Source organism: Leptodactylus fuscus, chromosome 6 (genome assembly GCF_031893055.1).
Source record: "Leptodactylus fuscus isolate aLepFus1 chromosome 6, aLepFus1.hap2, whole genome shotgun sequence".
NCBI lineage: Eukaryota > Metazoa > Chordata > Amphibia > Anura > Leptodactylidae > Leptodactylus > Leptodactylus fuscus.
In genome coordinates this window covers 136,973,246-136,995,411 of record NC_134270.1, presented here as the reverse complement: position 1 = coordinate 136,995,411, position 22,166 = coordinate 136,973,246, and the positions used below count along the sequence as shown (strand labels likewise).

Here is a 22,166-nt window from a genome sequence, read left to right as displayed (position 1 = left end):
TATCCCTTTAACTATGTAAATGAGCAGCATCGCCCCAACATATAAACATTACCTGAGGTAGATAATTGACCATCAATATTAATAACCCTTTCAAGTTCTGTGCAGCCTTCTGGCAGTCTTGACAAGAGTCTGCTTTCCAAGTGGTCTTTATGGTGAACCTTACATCACATGGCTCTGATAACATGGCGGCGGGGGTTTGCTTTTATTGCAGCATCACTTTAAATGAATTTTAAGACATTTTGGTACAGATTTCAGTAACATAACACGCACTAGTGTTTACTGGTCTTTAATAATAAAAATGGGCCAGTATATAGAACAAATTCACACATTCACAAATCGCCTCCATAGTCCTTATTGTGGTTCTTCGTCTACGTTCACTTGTTGAATTTGCCAAAGCCTGTTTTGCCTATTGAGTTTGATGCTGTTCATATATTTCTTCATCCAAGGCAGTAAACGACATTCATTAAAAATACACAGAAAGAACAAAGCAGCACGGCTGCAATAAATATAGTCATGTCCAATCCAGCACCAGTCAGAGCATTGGCCTGCAATGTCTTGCTGAACGGGTACTGGTTGAGTGAAGTCCATTGTTCATTTCCCAATCGGTGAGGTGAGATAGCAGAGCAGCGAGCCATTGCTTATGTCTTCCACAGATGCTCTCTCTCCAGAGCAGCCATTGAGTCCTTGTCATCTGTCATAAACATGTAAGAACTGACCGCCTCCCTGAGACCCAAGCTCACCGGGCAATCTTCTTCATTGCTGTCGCCACTAAAGAGGGCAGAACTGTGGGATAAATGGAAAAAGAATAAGACTACTGAATACAGCTAACACCAATTAATATACTATTTCTTCACTCCGCCCTCTCTAAATGCCCCTTTATCATGATTGTGAGCTTCTACGACTGGGGCTCTGTGTTTCCCCATGTAAAGGTAGCATAGAATGGGGATGGATCAAAGAATATACCAGATATGTAGCTTATGAGACCAGTGAATTCATGAGCAGAGACCCCTGAACCCATGAAAAACACAGAAACATAGCAGCCATCCATCGATCACTGTGACCAGCCGAATGGAGGCAAGGAAGAAATGGGGTCACCACTCATAACTAGAGATGAGCGAGTAGTATTCGATTGAGTAGGTATTCGATCGAATACTACGGTATTCGAAATACTCGTACTCGATCGAATACTACTAGCGGTTTCGAAGTTAAGATTCGATGCAGAACCAGCGTTGATTGGCAGAATGCTATACATTGCCAATCAACGCTGGTTCTTCTCTTAACTTTAGAAGTCTTCTCCCTGTGCAGCGTTCCTGCGTCCTCTTCCAGCCTTGAATTCACTCTGCTTAGGCATCGGGCCTGGGCAGAGCCGACTGCGCATGCCCGCGCTACAAGAAAATGGCCACTTACACTGTAAGCGGCCATTTTCTTGTAGCGCGGGCATGCGCAGTCGGCTCTGCCTTGGCCCGATGCCTAGCAGAGTGAATTCAAGGCTGGAAGAGGACGCGGGGACGCTGCACAGGGAGAAGAATCCAGCCCGACCCTCACTCATGGACTTGGTAAGTAGAATTTGATCGAATGTTGCGTACCCCTGAAACTAGCATTTCCCCTCCCCCCCCATAGACTATAATGGGGTTTGAAACCCGTTCGAACAGTCGAACAGTGTGCGGCTGTTCGAATCGGATTTCAAACCTCGAACATTTTAGTGTTCGCTCATCTCTAGTCATAACTATACCAGACTCATAATGAGGTATTCTTAGAAGGTATCAGTAGTTTACCTATCCAAATCTCTCCAGTTCAGTGTTGGTTTCCTGACAATGACGGGTTCTGATGACGGAGCAGCAGGAGGGACTAAAAATTGTACAACACAGGGCTCCTTTAAGATGCAGCAAATTCCATCGGCCATTTCTGAAAGAGGAGCACAGAAATAAAAATTAATAAATAAATGAGTTTTTAAACAGGTTGATGAAAAAGATCTGCATTTACTTAAGCAGCAATACCAGAAACAGCCTATGGATATAGAGTGGCGCTGCACGTGGGGGAAAGCCGTCACATTTTTGTACGTTTTTACTTGGCCTTACCGGAGTAGTAGTCCACCATATCCTGGAGTGTGGAAAAGGTCAGGCGAGGGGAGATATAAAACCAGCCATTTTGTAGCTGACTGATACGATAATGCTTGATAGAATCCGCAGCCGCTTGATTTGACTTCCGAACCGATAAAGTGTAACACCCTGTAGAGAATACATAGTCTGTATAAGTAGGTGTCCTATGGTCGGCACAAGGATGTAGGTCGGCATTTTCACAAATTCGGCATATCAATTTTTAGAGAGGGTCCTTGTATTACAAAAGAATATCTCCTACTCAATACGTCATAAACCAAAATGAAACCCATATATATATATATATATATATGTTTTAAATTCCCTATCAGTATGTCTTTGGAGTGTGGGAGGAAATCCACGCAAACACGGGGAGAACATACAAACTCCTTGCAGGTGTTGTCCTTGGCAGGATTTGAACCCAGGACTCCAGCAATGCAAGACTACAGGGCTAACCACTGAGCCACCATGCTGCACAAATACCTTAAATCACCATATAATCATATCACTATATCTTACCAATGTATGACAGTAATATACTACATCACTATATGAGTCTATACACTAATACCGTTATATACATCACTCTGCCACATCATACCTCCATATATACCAATAGACAGACTTACACCTGCTACCGTTTAGTATATCCAGCAAAATACACTACAGGAGCCATTTACACGTGACGGCGGGCTGAACAAACAGCGTACTGCACCTGCGTATGAACACCAGCCTATATGGTTTCCTGTTACTAATGTCTTCAATGCACCATTTCCACAAGTCACACCACATACTGTTTGACAGGTGTGAGGACTTCCTGAGGGCACAACTATAGTGCTCTCTGAAAAGCAGGACTCCTTAGACTTAGTTTAGAGACTTTTTACAATTTCATTCAGAACAACAGTTTCCCCAATATCCTATTCCCACATACAGTCCTATGAAAAAGTTTGGGCACCCCTATTAATCTTAATCATTTTTAGTTCTAAATATTTTGGTGTTTATAACAGCCATTTCAGTTTGATATATCTAATAACTGATGGACACAGTAATATTTCAGGATTGAAATGAGGTTTATTGTACTAACAGAAAATGTGCAATATGCATTAAACCAAAATTTGACCGGTGCAAAAGTATGGGCACCTCAACAGAAAAGTGACATTAATATTTAGTAGATCCTCCTTTTGCACAGATAACAGCCTCTAGTCGCTTCCTGTAGCTTTTAATCAGTTCCTGGATCCTGGATAAAGGTATTTTGGACAAACAATTCAAGTTCAGTTAAGTTAGATGGTCGCCGAGCATGGACAGCCCGCTTCAAATCATCCCACAGATGTTCAATGATATTCAGGTCTGGGGACTGGGATGGCCATTCCAGAACATTGTAATTGTTCCTCTGCATGAATGCCTGAGGATTTGGAGCGGTGTTTTGGATCATTGTCTTGCTGAAATATCCATCCCCGGTGTAACTTCAACTTCGTCACTCATTCTTGAACATTATTCTCAAGAATCTGCTGATACTGAGTGGAATCCATGCGACACTCAACTTTAACAAGATTCCCGATGCCGGCATTGGCCACACAGCCCCAAAGCATGATGGAACCTCCACCAAATTTTACAGTGGGTAGCATGTGTTTTTCTTGGAATGCTGCTTCTTTTTGGACGCCATGCATAACGCCTTTTTTTATAACCAAACAACTCAATTTTTGTTTCCAAAATGAAGCTGCCTTGTCCAAATGTGCTTTTTCATACCTCAGGCAACTCTATTTGTGGCGTACGTGCAGAAACGGCTTCTTTCTCATCACTCTCCCATACAGCTTCTATTTGTGCAAAGTGCGCTGTATAGTTGACCGATGCACAGTGACACCATCTGCAGCAAGATGATGCTGCAGCTCTTTGGAGGTGGTCTGTGGATTGTCCTTGACTGTTCTCACCATTCTTCTTCTCTGCCTTTCTGATATTTTTCTTGGCCTGCCACTTCTGGGCTTAATAAGAACTGTCCTTGTGGTCTTCCATTTCCTTACTATGTTCCTCACAGTGGAAACTGACAGGTTAAATCTCTGAGACAACGTTTTGTATCCTTCCCCTGAACAACTATGTTGAACAATCTTTGTTTTCAGATCATTTGAGAGTTGTTTTGAGTAGCCCATGATGCCACTCTTCAGACGAGATTCAAATAGGAGATCAACTTGCAATTGGCCACCTTAAATACCTTTTCTTATGATTGGATACATCTGGCTATGAAGTTCAAAGCTCACTGAGGTTACAAAGCCAATTTTGTGCTTCAGTAAGTCAGTAAAAAGTAGTTAGGGGAATTCAAATCAATAAAATGATAAGGGTGCCGATACTTTTGCACCGATCAAATTTTGGCTTAATGCATATTGCACATTTTCTGTTAGTACAATAAACCTCATTTCAATCCTGAAATATTACTGTGTCCATCAGTTATTAGATATATCAAACTGAAATGGCTGTTGCAAACACCAAAATATTTAGAACAAAAAATGATTAAGATTAATAGGGGTGCCCAAACTTTTTCATAGGACTGTATGACACGCAAAGGTTACCGCTACCAGAATTTCACCAAGAAACTCAACATCTTGGAGCTCTGTGTAATATGGGACCGTCAACCAAAATCCACCATAGCTAACAATACAAAGGGCCTAGATTAATAGTATACTTCCATATTGTATACACAGCTCCTAGGCATAGCTATGTGTCTTCATGGTTACAGACTACAAACAAACCCCTGTAGACTGATCACTACTCTCTACCTAAATGTATACCTCTCTTTGGATGTTGAAGTCTTTAGTTGAGGATGAATATATGGCATTGTATGTTATCGCTACTTTATATTTATCTTCAATCTGGTGGATGAATTTTTATTTTCTAGAGGAAGAAATATTTGGGTATTATTCAGACTATACCTCTTCTGGTTTCACTTTCTCGAATCAAGAAGGAACCGCTTTGGTTGCTGCTCACTAGAAGTAACTCTTCTGCTTTCTCCCGATTTATACCTTTGTATAACCACCTGTAAGAAAATCAGGAACTTGAGATTAGGAACTTCCTCCTTCTCTATGTGTCATGTTTTATGTTTTTATGTATTGGGGAAGTTCTAGGAACATAACGGGATGTAAGATATTGGGGCAGTTTTATAAAAACTGTCCTAAATTTGAGACAGGCCGAAACAGCGTTGTATTGCGGCATATTCGGCACGTCTTCTGAATATGTAATACACTTTTCTGGTGCCACTTTGCACTTTGGTTACTTTAATAGATTTGCCCCTATATTTAGTACATGACTCTTATTTTGTCGCAGACTTCTGGACTATTCGTAACAACACACAGGAGAGGTTCATTTCTTGTACTTTTCTTAGACTACAATTTCTTTTGCTTTTCTATGATAGGTAGAGGAAAGTTGAATTTGTCATGGAGTGCAATCTATGGAATTGCAATATACTGTATTATCTTTAACATAGGATTTCAGGTAAAATCTTCAAGCTCAAAGATGTAAAAAACATCGACAAAAATATAAAACAGCCTACAATGGGTTAAAAAAACAAAAACAAAAATGTACTCACTGATCTTATTCATCCCCTATAGTCACCGCTACGACATCATCACCATAGTATTAACTGGCAGGTAATATGGAAAATTGGAAGGGGAACGTTGACGGATGAGTAAGATTAGTTTAACCCATTCTAAACTGGCTGGACAACCCCTTTATGGTGTCCTAGGATATTATCCCATGATAAAGTCACCCATAAGATCTGGTATACGTGTAATTGTGCTGTATACAGGGAGGAGATATCTTCAACTTCCAATAGTACCGATTCATAATATTTTTGCATAATAAACATATATTTTTCACATTTCATCCAAATTTTATATGACCTAAAGAGACCAACATCATAAGATCAGACAAATTCACGTAGAGGTTCAAGTTGGATTTGAACCCACAGCCTCCATGATGCAAGACAGCAGTGCTTTATGCAATTGTTACTGTACTGATATCACACATATACATTTACCTGTTGTACACCCTGGTAACATATTTTCTAGGCATGTAGCATTCTTGTCCAGTAAAAACTGACTTTACTTTCCACCAGTCTCCATCCCTGAAAAATATTAACAATTGGTCAGCGATTTTCCTGTGAATATAAGCTTATAATATGTTCATAGACATCATAGGTATGTTTTGGTTGAATGCAGGAACTGTCAGCAGAACACAAGCCTGTTAGAGTACATACATATGGCTTCTGTGAGCAGCTCATTCACAGAATGCAGGCTGGTAAATGGGGCTTGTATTTTGCTGAAGGTATTTCTATTCTGCTGTAAGGTCAGCATGTGTGCGGCCCCCTATAATAATTACGTTGCAATAAATGAATGAATATGACTCTGTACAATTCAGGGGTTGTAAGTTGCTGTAATGGGGCACTGTCAGCAGTCTATCAGGCAGTACTGCACAGTATAATGGTGTGTCCCCAATTTCATATACTGTAATGTATACAGAGACATTATACTTTATAACTCCTCTAGATACACTTCCCTAGGAATCTTTGTAATATGGTATCTTATTGGATCTACTATAGGATGGCGCATTGACTGTCTACAATTTTGTAGTACAGGACCCCAAGGGCTCAATGCCTATAACCTTTATACACGACTCTGTATTATGGACGAGGTTTAGTTAGGTGAACATTTTAGACAATGGCAACATAAAAACATATTTTTTTGCACAATGTTCAGCTTGCAGGAAAAAACAACAGTTTGAGGTCACTTACTCAGAAAGGATGTTGAGCTGCTCTCCGAGTCGAATGCTTAAATCACCTTGACCACCGGCAGGGAAATTGTACAAAGCCACAAACACGCACTTGTCCACTACTGAAAAACAGAAAGCCATGTTTGTACAAACCTCCAGAAGCTTTCACACATTCTGCATGGCACTAAGCAAGCAGATCTGCATATAAGTGATGAGGACCTTGAGAGCGAGTGGAAAAACACATGTACAGTTCCTGAAATATAATTCGGTTCTCCAATTGTAGAGTTTGTGGAAGTAACTATTGACAGGTTTTATTAGGCGTGCAGAAGGCAAACAGGAGGCGTCACATGATAAGTATATTCACACAATGTCATTATATTCCATTAGGTATTCTTATGAATCGATCGCCTTCTGGTCTTAGCTAGTGAAAGATGGTGGAAGCAGCTGGAAAATTTACAATGCACGTGCTGAGTTTCTGTTCCGTTTGATATGGATGTTGGAGGTCTATAGTTAATGAATTGGATACAATCCACACAGTGTCGTAATAATCTATTGAAGCCCATTGGCCACCTGCTGTAGGTACAGCGCAGATTTCAATATAGGGATTTATAAGTGGGGAAAGATCTCAAAGTATCAGGAATATACTATGCATGGTGAAATTTAAGAATGTTTCAATGTTGAGTGCTAGGCCCTGCAACCTTATTATTGCTTGTATAATATAATGAAGTAATTGAAGTGTATTGCCTCTATGGTGTGTATTACTTCTATAGTGTGTATTACCTCTATGGGGTGTATTACCTCTATGGGGTGTATTACCTCTATGGCGTGTATTACTTGTATGGGGTGTATTACTTCTATGGTGTGTATTACCTCTATGGGGTGTATTACTTCTATAGTGTGTATTACCTCTATTGTGTGTATTACCTCTATGGGGTGTATTACTTCTATAGTGTGTATTACCTCTATGATGTTTATTATCTCTATGGTGTGTATTACTTCTATGGTGTGTATTACTTTTATGGTCCTGTGAACACACAGGAATCATATGATACATGATATATGACTGTTGGAGAATAAGGGTGGATTCTCTCGACCACGTTCTGACCAGGAAAAGCAGGCAATATACAATCTATATTTTCCAGACTGTATGTCCTGTGTGCGGGAGGCCTAGGGGATGCCACTCTGCACAATGTTGCCCTGCCAGTCACAACTAATAATAGTAAATGTAGTTGTGTATAAATCTAGCAAGGCTGGAATCCTCCTGATTGTTGGGCTGTGGTTGTGGCTCCTTGCGGGTCCTAAAGGGACCATATACACTGCCATTAGTTGTGCTGTACTAGCAATCTTATATTGCCATGTAGCTCTAGCCTTACAAGTTATAAACATGGCCATATAAAAGATCTCTACATAATCTGCATATAATCATAATCTATAATCGTAATCTGTATTTTAGAGCTAATAATGGCAAAGACAACTAATCCTATCATATTACACTGCAAAATGTTATATCCACCATCTTAAAAAGAACCTTTCTACCCTCCTTAAATTCCTGTTCTTAACATCTGTAAATAGGCATTGCTCCGTTGATTCTGGCACAGCTGGATTTTTTTCTCTAGCCCCCACCATTCCTGAGTAATCAATGCTGTTAATTTTGATGCTTGATATGCTATCTAGACTCTCTAAGATCACCTGGGTGGTGCCAGGCAGGAGCAGGCAAGGGGGCGGGATTCTGATCTCCAATCAGAAGAAGACAGTGTAAGAGCTCTCAGTCACGCCCTCCCTGTTTTCTCCTCCCTCACTTCACCCACTTGCCAGTAGAGCATCTAGTTAGCTTCTCCGACACCAAACTGATTTCTTGGGAATGGTGGGGGCTAGGAAAAAAAATTCCAACTGTGCTAGAATCAGCTGGGAGAATCCTATTAAAGGATGAAAAAGGTTGAGTGGGTAGAGGTGGGAGAAATTCTCTTTATTCAATTGCTTCATCCATCAAAAATGAGAAGTGAAGCAGTAACGTATAGTTTTGTGTCTACAGCCCCTATGTAAATTAGCATGGTTACAGACTACAAAGCTTCTGGTACCATATATACTAGGAATGGCAGCTTGGACATATGCAGATTAATGCAAATGGTAAGATTGTCTTTGCTGATGTTATCATGAAAGCTTCACTGTATTCACATGAGGGGGACTCTACAAATGCTGCCTTGTTCTTCAGTATTTGCATATCACTGCTGTCTTTCACTATGAGCGATGGAAAATATGAATATTGGTGCTGAGCACAGAGGAGGAAGGCGCTTGGCACACAGAAGTAGGGCACTTAGAAGTGGGAAGTAGCAAACATTCAGTAATGGCTAACACTCCGACACAATGCTGGAGAAAATTCTTACATGTATATACTTTACACATGGATACATTTCACACTTACAATTGGAGCTGGTAGACATGATAAAGAACTATTTTCTGTTCACTGCAGTAGAAATAATGGGGACGCATAGGCAATACTGAGCGTTGTGCGGATTAAAGGGGTCCCCTGGGATGGCATCAATGCAGATCGAGCAGCATAGTGCAAGAATTGCTCTAATTTCTATATATCCCCAACGTAGCACTTTAAGGCCATGACTCAGGGAGGATATTAATAATATATGTTATGTATTGTGTATGTACCCTATGACTTCGGTAAGTCATGGGAAACAGGAGTGGTCCCTTTAGATTGGAAAAGGGCAAATGTTGTCCCCATCTACAAAAAGGGGAAAAGGGACGATCCAGGAAATTACAGGCCGGTAAGTCTGACCTCGATAGCAGGAAAAATCTTTGAGCAAATTGTCAAGGAACATTTACTTCGGTACCTGGATGGGAAGGCATTAATTAACCAGAGCCAGCACGGCTTTATGACCAATAAATCTTGTCAGACTAACCTGATTTCCTTCTACAACAAAATCACTGAATGGTTGGACCAAGGGAATGCCGTGGACATAGTATATCTTGACTTCAGTAAGGCATTTGATAAAGTATCACATAACCTTCTTATTGAAAAAATGATTAAGTATGGCTTTGACAAAAAATCAGTTAGGTGGATTCACAACTGGCTTAATGATCGGGCACAACGAGTAATACTAAATGGCTACACATCGAACTGGAAGAAAGTCAAAAGCGGGGTGCCGCAGGGCTCTGTTCTGGGCCCAGTACTTTTTAATATCTTTATAAATGATCTGGACGATGGAATTATTGGGGAACTCATAAAATTTGCAGATGATACGAAGATAGGAGGAATAGCCAACACTAGAGAGGAGAGAGAGTGTATTCAAAAGGACTTAGACACACTGGAACAATGGGCTGAGGCCAACAAAATGGTATTTAACAGGGACAATTGCAAAGTTCTACATCTGGGTAACAGAAATGTAAAAAACATATATAGTATGGGAGGAATAGAACTAAGTGATAGCATAGGGGAAAAGGACTTGGGCATAATAGTAGATCACAAATTCAACATGAGCCAACAGTGCGGTGCTGCTGCAAAAAAGGCGAATAAAATTCTGGGATGTATTAAGACAAGCATTGAATCTAGATCAAGAGAGGTCATTATTCCGCTGTACTCGTCCCTGGTCAGACCACACCTGGAATACTGTGTACAGTTCTGGGCGCCTCAATTCAAGAAAGACATCGATATATTGGAGCAAGTCCACAGAAGAGCAACCAAAATGGTGGAAGGTCTGCAAACCATGTCCTATGAGGAGCGGCTAAAAGAACTGGGATTGTTTAGTTTGCAGACGAGAAGGCTGAGGGGAGTTTTAATAGCAGTCTACAAATATCTGAAAGGTAGTCACAGTGCAGAGGGATCTACCCTATTCTCATTAGCACAAGGAAGTACAAGAAGCAATGGGATGAAACTAAAGGGAAAGAGATACAGATTAGACATTAGGAAAAACTTTCTGACAGTGAGGGTAGTGAGAGAGTGGAATAGGCTGCCACGGGAGGTGGTGGGCGCTCCATCAATGGAAATCTTCAAGCGGAATCTGGATAAACATATAGCTGGGATGATTTAGGAAAACCTGCACTCGCAGGGGGTTGGACCCGATGGCCCTTGAGGTCCCTTCCAACTCTACCATAAGAATAAGAATAAGAAAGAATAATGGAACATTTTTAATAAGACACTGCCCCCTATAATGGTGACCATCAAATTCGAAGCTCAGGTTGACTTTAAGAAATTGGAGTGAGATGTACAGTTGTGTCACTGAAGTTCAGTTCTTACCGACAGGGTTTATCTGAGCAGTAGACATGGTGGCCCCTATGGTAGAATATCCCCTTTTGCTGGGCAAGCTTCCCATTCCTTGTGTTGTTTTTAGTAGTGAAATTTCTTCAGTAGCAAAAATCTGCAAGAAATAAAAGTTAAGTTACAATTATTTGCCAGCTTATCGGACGGTATAGACGCGGTCAGAGAGGGGCTGAAGAGCGCGCTGACGGCCCATGAGTAGTGTACAACAAAGCAGCTCCAGAAGACAAATAAAGCAATTTTTTAAATTAATATCTATTGAAAAACTTATTACACCATAATACAAGTAAATCAATAATAATGGCTGTAGATGTGTGCATAGTCTTTAAGATAATACCCTGATCTTTCAGAATGGACCTGCTAGAAGGTTTAGAGGGGTTATCCAGGACTTTTCTAGAAACAGGGACACATCTGTCCATGGCCTGTGTCTGGTGTTGCAAAACTACAACTCCCAGCATGCATACTTGCTCTGCTGTTCTTGGAACTCCCATGGAAGTGAATGGAGCATGTTGGGAGTTGTAGTTTCATAGCAGCTGGAGAGCCGAAGGTTCCCTACCTTTGACTTAGACTGAGGCTCCACATTGCAGAAACGCAGCTTTTTTTGTTACAGGTTTTGTTCTGCAACGTTGGGCTTTAGCATAAAATGGGTATGTGGTACAATAGATACAGTCTATGGACAAATACAGCATCAATTCTGGAAACACAGCAGACCCTGTTCACCAGTACAAGTGGTGAAATTTCACATTCCTTGTATTTGATGACAAGCTCGGCCAGAGGTAGAGAAAACAAGGATCAACGAGGTCACTATGAATACCTGTAAGCGTCTACCATCCATCTAGTGGTGGATTCAGGTGGACAGAATGCAAAGAAGGAACGGTGTATGAGATTGGACATTTGCATTAACCCCTAAGGGAGACTTTATTTGATTTTAGTTTTTTTTCTTCCTCTTCTTCCAAGAGACATAACTTTTTTTGCTTTTATCTAACATACTAATATAAAGGGTTGTGGCTTTGTGAGATGAATTGTGTATTTTAAGACCACCATTAGATGTTCTACATAATGTATTTGGAAACGGTAAAGCAATTATTTGTGGCATTGCGACCTCTGCACCCCCTATAGTTGCGCCCCATCTACAGAGGACAGGCACATATGTGCTATTGGTGACCTTTTTCATATATACATGTAACAGAGGTGAGTTTGTCACTTTTTATCCACCCTGTTATCAGATTACCCTGCAGTCCTATAAAAACCCAATAAAATCCTACAATATGATAGCGCTGTATACAACAGATAGATGTACAATGTACAGTAGTGAGTGGGTCACGCTCAATAACCAGATTTTATTACATTTGGTATAGTAGCACGTACTTGCACCTGACTCCCAAAAGTTCACATCATTTCTGTTACCGATCAAAGATGACGAATGCTTTGGAAACCGCTGTAAGATTTCCAGCCTGATAACAGAAGTGAAAGAGCAAATTCATCACATCCACAGTACATTGGCAATACACGGAGGTCTATCTGTCATGTACAGCGGAAAATTATTCATGGTGTATAATGTGCACGTTCCACATTACCCATAATAATAATGTGGGTGATGGGATAACCGCTTATAATAAAGTGTAATAGACACGAAAAAGCTCATAGAAATGGCTGACAAACTGGAAAAGTGCTCTATTTAAAGGGAATGTATTTCCTACATCGATCATCAGATTGGGGAGGTATCTTAAAGATACAGTATTTTCTAGAAGTGTTACTGAAAAAAAAAAAGAATATATAATCTCTATAAACCACAATAAAATATCAAATATAGTCCTACGACTGTATACAGCAGGATTATACATGACGCATATATAGTAGAAGTGTAGTAAGATGATTTAGTGTTGTTACCCAGAAGGTTCTTAGAACCTAGTTATATATAGACATCGCCTCCCACCAGTGGTTGAGGTTGAAAACCATAGGAAAAATAACTTAATGGTTGTTTCGAGGGGACAGACTGTTATCTGCTGCTGCTAAGGTCGATAGGTGTTAGCGGTATTTTTCTGAAAATATATACTTAGCGCATATATATATATATATATATATATATATATATATGACTTTCTTTGTCTAGGAGAGGGGCATAGAATGATGCAACAATTAGAAAGTAAAAAAATTTTTGTAGTTTGTAAAAACTTTTTTTTTTTTTATATTTTAATCATGTACACCCTAAGGCCAAATGCACGCAACCATATAAATGTATAGGTCCTTGAAAAATTAAACGGACAGCACATGGATGGCATCCACCGACTTATGCACTGCAATGAAAGAGCCTGGACCACAAAGTGGACAGTAAAAGTCTATGAGTTTTTGAAGCCTGGTCTGACAGCCCACACACACATCCTAGACCAACATGGTTGTATGTATGGGTTTGTGTGCTATCTGTTAACAAAGATGAATAGTACATAGGCCAAAATATATAGTCATGTGCCTTAGGCCTAACCCATTGGTGGACCCAGTGCTGTGTTTTTTATCTTCCTTACAAACACTCTTAAGGGTTTTATAATATCTACAAGATATAAGATCATAAGAACAATTTCTAGACTCAGTAGCGGGAAAGAATAAAATGTACAAAGAATCCTCTGTCGTGTAGTTATAGAGGTAGAGAAAACCAAAAATGTCGGAGTGGTAGCTGTGCAGGATCGGATTGGTGGAGAATCATTTCGGCTTCGACGATCCATCTTGTGGTGGACTCAAGTCGACAGAATTTAAGTATAGAATGGTGCTCGAGACTGGGAATTTGCTTTAATCCCCGAAGGACACAGCTCATTTTTATTTTAATTTTTTTTTTCTTCCTTTTTTCCAAGACACATGGCTTTTATGGTTTTAACTAACATAGCAATATAAAGGGTTGTGGTTTTGTGAGATGAGTTGTATTTTTTTAAGACAACCATTCAATAGTCTACATAACCTATTTGTAAACAGTTGAACATTTATTTGTGGGGTGGAGTGGGAAAAATACAATTCTGCGACTGTTTGCTAGGTTTTATGGTATACTCTGTACAATACAAATTGCATGTGAACGTTATTCTTTGGCTCAGACTCAGCATGGTAATGATCATACCAAACTTATTGTGTTATCCTTGAGTCGACAAGGGTCTAATGGCCTGAACTAGCAGCATGATAGGGATCTATGGTCCTGACTAAGGCACAAACCTATGAATGGTAGCTAAATCTGTATGGGTAGAGACAGAACGCAGGTAATAAATAAGGCCATGAATAATAATAATAATAATAATAATAATAATAAATAATACATTTTATTTATATAGCGCCAACGTATTCCGCAGCGCTGTACAATACTCTAAATACACAGTCACTTCAGCTGAAAGGAAACCTGTCTAGACTTAGGATACTAAAGCACCAACAGTTTCTTATGGATCATTGGGTTAGTGATCCAAATAACCCCAAATTATTGCTGTCCAGGGCTGGGATTGATAGTAACAATAGCAAACCCTGCAAAGGGGACACAATGGAGTGACATCATTACAACGCTTGCACCATGCTTCCAGTACCTCATGCTTTTACCTACATGTTGCAGGTGGCATGATACTGTCATTGCATAACTATACCCCTGACCCTGACCGTTTCCATCTTTATGTGCACCCTGAGAACACTGACAAAAGTTGTGCTGGTACCAAGGTGGTCCTGCTGACATCTGGCTCAGCTATGGTTAAAGCGGCCCTGCCCTAACCTAAAAATCCAGTTTTTTGCCATCTTTCACTGAAAGATGATTGAATGGACTTTTCCAATTTCTGCCTTTGTGCTCATTGACAGGATTCTTCCACCCCGTGTTATTTGGCCACAGTACCGTCATGTCCATAGCGAACTTGTGTCTCGTGATTGTATCATCCCTATGACTGTAGGCCACAGTAAGGACGTGTGTATTGTGATATAGATTCTAAATGGATGTAAGGCATGGCTGCTTTGTTAACTATCATAGACTGTCTCAAACCAAGGGACCACAGCTTTCATGATCTCCTTTGCCAGAATACTTCTCTAATACATTTATAGAATCTTATCAGAATAGTCCATATTTTAGCAGCAGAATAGTGAACTTCATTGTCAAATATGGGACATATGGGATATGGGATATGGAATTCAAGAGGCCTTTTTTTACATTGCTATGTGAGTCTTATTGGTTATACTGACAATTTGCAATATTGTAATCTGAATACTACCATTATTACGACTCTAGGAAGTCAAGGGGGTTCCTAGCAGACAATAACAGAAGATCTTCTGCAGATTGATGCTGACTAAGAAGGGTTTCACGGTGAAGGCTTTCAGGGAAGACGAGCTGCAAGGAGAAGTAATAGTCATACTGAGATCCTTCTAATTGTCAATGCATGGCTAGCAGACATGTCAACATGTTGTGTATATGTGGAGCCTCCCTGATACCATTAGCACAGTAGACAGACCATGAAGCCCTGGATACCTTCTAAGTTACACAGATAATATATTTCCTTAATTTCCTTAAAAATCACATTTTCATCAAGAGTGAACGCTGAAGACAAAAAAGTGACACCAAGAAGCAATGAAGAAGACGCTTCCGATCTTGTGGCTGGGCCATCTGGTCTACATTAAATTGCATATATCCAGTTTTGTCTCTTCCAAACCAAAACAGAGTATATAGTAGTGACCCTACAAACATGCTTAGGAGAATCCAATAGATAACTACAGCCAGAGCAGAGACGTCGTAGAGCAAAAGTGAAAATGACCTTTTGTGTAAAACTATTTTTTGTGTTTAAAATATCTTTTAAAGAATTTTTTGTGCTATTTTTACAATATTCCATGTCATTATCTATATTAATTAAAAATGTTAAGGCCACTAAGTGTACTGATCTGCTGAGACTTCTTGTTCTGTAGAGATTTCTTTGCAGCAGTCACTTCATTATCAGCACTGTTAGGATCACAATGGTATCATAGATAGATACGATAGATAGATAGATAGATAGATAGATAGATAGATAGATAAGAGATGGATAACACAGAGTACACAGGTGAAGGTCACAGTGTATCTACTCCCCCACTGCACAATGACATTTGCACAGGTCACAGATTAGGTCTAGAAAACTCTCCCATAGACACCAATGAACATTTCCAGACTATTATGTCTATGCTCGTAATGACTTCCATGCAGCCATATTTAATGTTATACTGTTAGGTGTTGAGCTCTTTACAAAATGAATTAGTGAAACTCCATAAAAGTGAAAATTCAGTTTACAAAGTTTGGATGTTAACAGAAAAGATTCTGCGGAGGTAGAAAATATGGCCTGGCCTCCGGGGTCTGTAGCTGCCCCCGCACTTTGTAGATTTATCTTTGAAGCTTACATGGCCACCACTATCAGGAAAACCACAAACTATTAGGCCGTGTGCAGTATCTGCTCTCAACCTGCATTACAGGGGACAATTGTTCTACATTGCAGGAGGGAAATATCATGATAGTAATATGATTTATGTAATATCAAAGTCATATGAATGATGATATAGTCAGGAGAATATGGAAGAGAATTAAAACGTAAGTGTCACTACTTCACATGGCGTGATGTGAAATAAGTATGTGTATGACCAATAGATAGATAGATAGATAGATAGATAGGAGACAGATAGATAGATAGATAGATAGATAGATAGATAGATAGATAGATAGATGATAGATAGACAGAAGCAGCTTTGTTTTTTCATTGGGAGTTTTTGATTTATTCTATGGTTGACTTGCTATTGTCTATACGTCTGATACGCATTTCTTGTTAGCCAATGCTGTTCTTTTCTTTGTTAGATACATAGATATTTTACCAGATATTACCAGATATGGCAAGAAATACTTACCATACATTATATACTTTTCATAACGGACAAACATTTCAATGCTTGATATTAATGGACGACTTTACAGGAGGAGATAACAGGGCACTATATATATATATATATATATATATATATATATATATATATATATATATATATATGTGTGTGTTTTCTATTGTAAAAAACTGTTCCGAGCCTACTAATGCCGATATGGCACCAAATAAAGAAATACTAAATATTCCGGATTTTAATTGGTGGATTTTAGGTGTAGAAAATATGTCAAATGCTCCATAAATCTGCGTTTGCTGTCACCCAATGACATTACACGCTCAGCACTAAAGCTTTCAGATAGAAAGAAATATTGCAGAAATGTTGCCTGGATAGATGGTAGATCTGGGCCATGTGTCTGTGTCCTGATAAGTTTCATGTCATTTCCCATTAATAAGATTCTACGTCTCATGTTTTACTGCTAAGCAGAAGGCAGAATAGAAACATCTCTAACTACCGGTATTTCTGTATTTATTACACAGAAGAGCTGAAATCTTCATGTTTCCCTCTTTACTGCCCTTCTAGGTCTTTCTTTGTAAAACCACAGACAGCACACAATGATCGCCAATGCAAAACTACTGTACAGCCTCGTCTCTGCTTCATCTGTATGTGTATTGTATAAAACTATATACAGTATGATGGCATTGAGGGAGTCAGGGCCTCTCCATATACTTTCTATGCTGTTGTGTTGTCTGGGTTTCCTATGGAAGTCAATGCTTTTTGCATCATTTGGTCATACCTGGGATTATCTATTTATTGTATAATGGATCAAAGGTTGTATATACATATGGCCTAAATAATAGGGGAATATAATTCTCCATAATAATTAGCACCCAAGTCCCAGGAAGGCAGACTGAACTCTTTGAATGTTTCCCCCATATATATATAGCATTTCTAGAACCTGAACATACTATACAATAGTAATCTAGAAGACTAAACGCTCTGTCACTTAATCCGTACGTATTTACTACTAAAGGATCACTGGAAAATCGTAGAAGTGCTTATAGGGTCCACATAGATAACGTTTTTAGACTATATCAAATTGCTGCTATTTTTACTTTTTTTTTTCTATTCTGTAAGGCTATGTTCACAACCGCATTTGGTTAGGAACATTCATTGCAGAACCTATTAAAAATTACATAAAATGACAATAGAGGCAACAGTAGCCGAACAGACCCCAATATGGACAATGACATCTTTTGAGCTCCATTGGCATCTCTCATTCTACATCTCTTGTTCTACTTCTATAAGTGAACAGAACAACAGAAGTGATCGCTAATGTGAAAGGAGACTTATTTTATATGTATTTACATGTCACTACATAATCTATCTATGTAATATCTCTAGCTTTCTATATAATATCTATTTATTTATTATCTATCTATAAGACTAAAATTTCCAGTTTTCTTATTTCGGACACATTGTTTCTTCTTGCATAAAGTAAAGACATTTGATATCTAGAAAATTGGAAATAATTTCTTTAATGATACATGTATGTGCCATACAGTAATATACTGTATCTAGGTTAGTGCACCCCTATACTAGGGACTCCAGTGATAACCCTAAATATCCAATGAACCCATAATTTTGACACCCATTTTTGGTTCAGATTCCAAGATTACTTAACATTTTCCTTAAACATAATATCTGAGCTAAGATTTCATTTAACTCAAGTCCCTGGTAAACTAAACTATAGAAGTATCTATGCTACAGGCAGTGCCAGTACATTACTGTACCCACTAAAATGATTTATCTGACCCCACTATCCATTTTACATACAGATATTCTACCCAACTCTGACAACAACAACTTGTTAGAAAGACACACTTTTAGGCATTTGCACACGTGCCATAAGGCAGATGTTGGTGCACAGAGACTGATCCTACACAAGACCTAAGACAGCAGCATAAAATGTACAGCGTACAACACTCTAAAGGAACGTTAGGTAGATAATATATACTAAGGGGTATAAATCAACTACTGTACTACTATTGCTACTACTGCATTACTACTAGTGTAATCTGTAACGTTATAATAGAGCCAATGTATTCCTATAGATTCTGATAACTGTGTAAGGACTAACAGCGATTAAAGGCGCCAACACCTATGAGATGGATGTCCACTAAACCCCTCGATTTTGGCAGGATTGGAGGACAATCTCACATTATTTTATAGACAGATATCAGGGAAAACAAAGGTTGGGCCTGTTGGATTTCAACATGCCCGATCCTGTGTTCTCATGGAAGATAATATGCAGAGTTGTCTGGCTGCGCCTGTCCAATTGGGAAAGGGGTTTGGAGGAAAATTTGTCAACCAAGTGAACACTGAAGTAGTGGAGCAAGTGCAAAAACGCACCTCTTACTGTGCTTATCTGAAATTGGCCAAAGTCTGATAATCCACCACCATTGCAATATAATGTAGAATTTCACAAGACAAGCAAGAAACAGAAGACTGAGCAGAGATAACAAGTGACAAACTTCTCTTTATGAACAAAAGTTGCAGATTTGGAGATAACATTTATGTTAGAGTCTCAACCCTTAACACCGTGGATCATGTAAGAGTCCTATGAATGTCCGATAATCTAGAATATTCAGTTGTCATGTCCCATCCATGGGTGCGGTTTTCTTTAACCAAGTACAAAAATCGATCCAAAATGATATTAATATTACTAATGTTAAATTGGAGTAACCAAAGGGTCTGTACTGGGACCATTACTGTTTATAAATGGTGCAGACAAGGAACTTTCTCTGTATTTCAGATGACACATAGATCTCTGGTGTTGTAGATGTCCCATCTCTACGGGGTGACCTGGATAAACCGGCCAAATAGACAGCAAGATGATAGAAGAGCTATAGTTTAGGTCATCAAATCCACAGGTTACCCTACATGGATCACTAATGGCTGAGTCTACGAGAAGGATTTAGGATCAATTGTTGACAATAAACCAAATTATAGTATGTAATGCCAGTCTGCTGCATCTAAAGCCGACATAATATTGTCCTGAATTAGGAAAGGAATTGAGAAATGGAAAGCCAAATGAATATATTATATGGGAGATCTCATGTATGAAGACGGGATCCCAAAACTACATGTATACTGAAGGGGATATTATATCTATGTATAACACCCAATGCAATAAATTATCTGTACCAAGACTGAACAAAAATCTTGGGGGCACTACTTATGGTTAAAGGAGAGTTCATACTATATATTGGAGCATGAACTGGCAGGATTTGGTAATGGCAAAAAGTATGGCGAGCTTTAATAAAGGGTTAAACATCTTCATTGTAAGCCACAATATGCAGGGCTATGGGATTAATGTATACTGTCTATCCGAGGAGCGATCCGATTACCAGCTGGGGTCAGGAAGGACTTTTATAAAATTATTTATTGCTGTTTTTGGGATCAAATCAGATTTATACTGTATATATATCGAACAATTGATCTTGATGGACTTTTTTTATCCCGCTATCTGATACTACTCTCTTTTGGATCAACACCGGTATTTGGCTCAAACTACTATAACTAAAACTGCTGCAAAACCTACAGATATGTTTCCAGCCTAAGGACTTATTCACACATCAGTGTTTTGGTCATTGATTTGCATCAATAATCATAAGTCAAAACCAGGAGAGGAGACTACATAGGGATAAGGTATAAGATTTGCGCCTGTTCTCAGTTTTCGATCCATTCCTGGTTTTGGTTCACAATCACTGATACAAATCACTGTCCAAAACACTTGATGTCTGAATAAGACCTAAGGCATAAAACATACATATATTTTTTTTTTACTGCACAGACACAAAGTCCTGCATGTCTGACATTGGTTTTTTTTTGCACGGACACAAACAGTTTCCAGGCGGAGAGGCCGCATACGTTTAAATGAATGAGTTTTAAAGCTGACCGCTGGCAAGCCGTTCCCTGTTCAGTTTTCCCGGGGTTTAGGACAGAAACTCCTAGGCAGTAGGTAGTGTGAACAACCCCTTAGAGCCAAAGCCGAAAGTGGATCCACTTCCAAAAATCACAGCATGTCAGTTACACCTATGGAATCATCAGCGGTTTCCCTATAGATATAATGGAAGCAGAGAATCCACAGAGGAAACCTCTACGAACTTTCTGTGAAAATCACTGCGGGTAAAACGCAATGTCTTGCCGCTGTGGTTTTTCCCGCAACGCTTTTTTTTTTTTTGCTGTGGCCCGCTATGTGAGGTCTTAGCCTAAAGTCCTTCCTTTATTTATTCTCTTCTATTGAACAAGTACATCAAAAACTGCAATTTGTTACATTTGTAGCACGCAACGTTTTCTAGCATTTCTCAGGTCCTATTGCTTATTGTTTATAAAATTGAATGTAATAGCTGATCCCCTCCCCCTCTCAAAAAAAAAACAAACAAACCTGGGTGGGAATCCATCTTCTTGATTATAGGTTTTCCTTTTTTTGCACCTTTGAAGTGTTACCTGATCAATATTGGTCTATTATGATGACAATGTTACTTGTACTATAGACTTTGTTATCCATTTATCTACAACCGAACAAGTTGGTATCCGTGCCCATGATTTATAGACAAACCCCTACAAACAGTGTAATAAAACGATAAAATCTGCAGCGGTATGGCAGAGCTAAACTTGTCCTGTTATTCTGTAGCTGTATTATTTATCCATTGTGATAAGGTAATAAAACATTGATAGAACAGATTTGGCTCCGCTACATGGCTAGTACACGTTACACTTACTTTGCTAGCATGGTGTCCTCTGCTGACAGCGAGCTCTGGCTTCACCACACTGAGAGTTACTGAGGGAGGAAGTTTCCAGTGTGACAGTCTGGTTCACAATGAACGGTATCTCATGTCACAGCAGTGTCTCATGTGGGATGTCTCTTCTGGTGACATAACCTGCTGCGTTCCTACAGGTTTGCCACTACGTTGATATCACTCCCAGAGCTATTAGGGGAGACCTGAGTGTAGAGATTGTAGGAGTGTCTGAAACTACGGTACTTGTGTCATGGATCGTATGAAGAAATATCACTAGACGTATAGGTCATGGAAAGTATAGATTGTTTTCTAGTCTCTTTAACGCATAAAAGATATTGAAAACATATTTCTTAATGTATCTCACGTCAGTCACCCCCAGACCTCTACATAGAGAAGGACTGTGAC

General features: G+C 39.3%; 1 protein-coding gene across 1 annotated transcript; it reads right to left on the bottom strand.

Annotated features, from left to right (window-relative positions):
* Positions 1–270: 270 nt before the first annotated feature.
* On the bottom strand, positions 271–21,816 carry SLA2 (Src like adaptor 2). Its single transcript, XM_075278761.1, has 8 exons — positions 21,744–21,816; positions 11,098–11,218; positions 6,874–6,973; positions 6,121–6,207; positions 5,018–5,121; positions 2,079–2,228; positions 1,776–1,905; positions 271–783 (listed from the first exon to the last, which is right to left on the bottom strand). Exons 2-8 carry the CDS (start codon positions 11,171–11,173, stop codon positions 639–641), a joined length of 792 nt encoding a protein of 263 aa, XP_075134862.1. The 5' UTR covers positions 11,174–11,218; positions 21,744–21,816; the 3' UTR covers positions 271–638.
* Between the last annotated feature and the right edge of the window lie 350 nt (positions 21,817–22,166).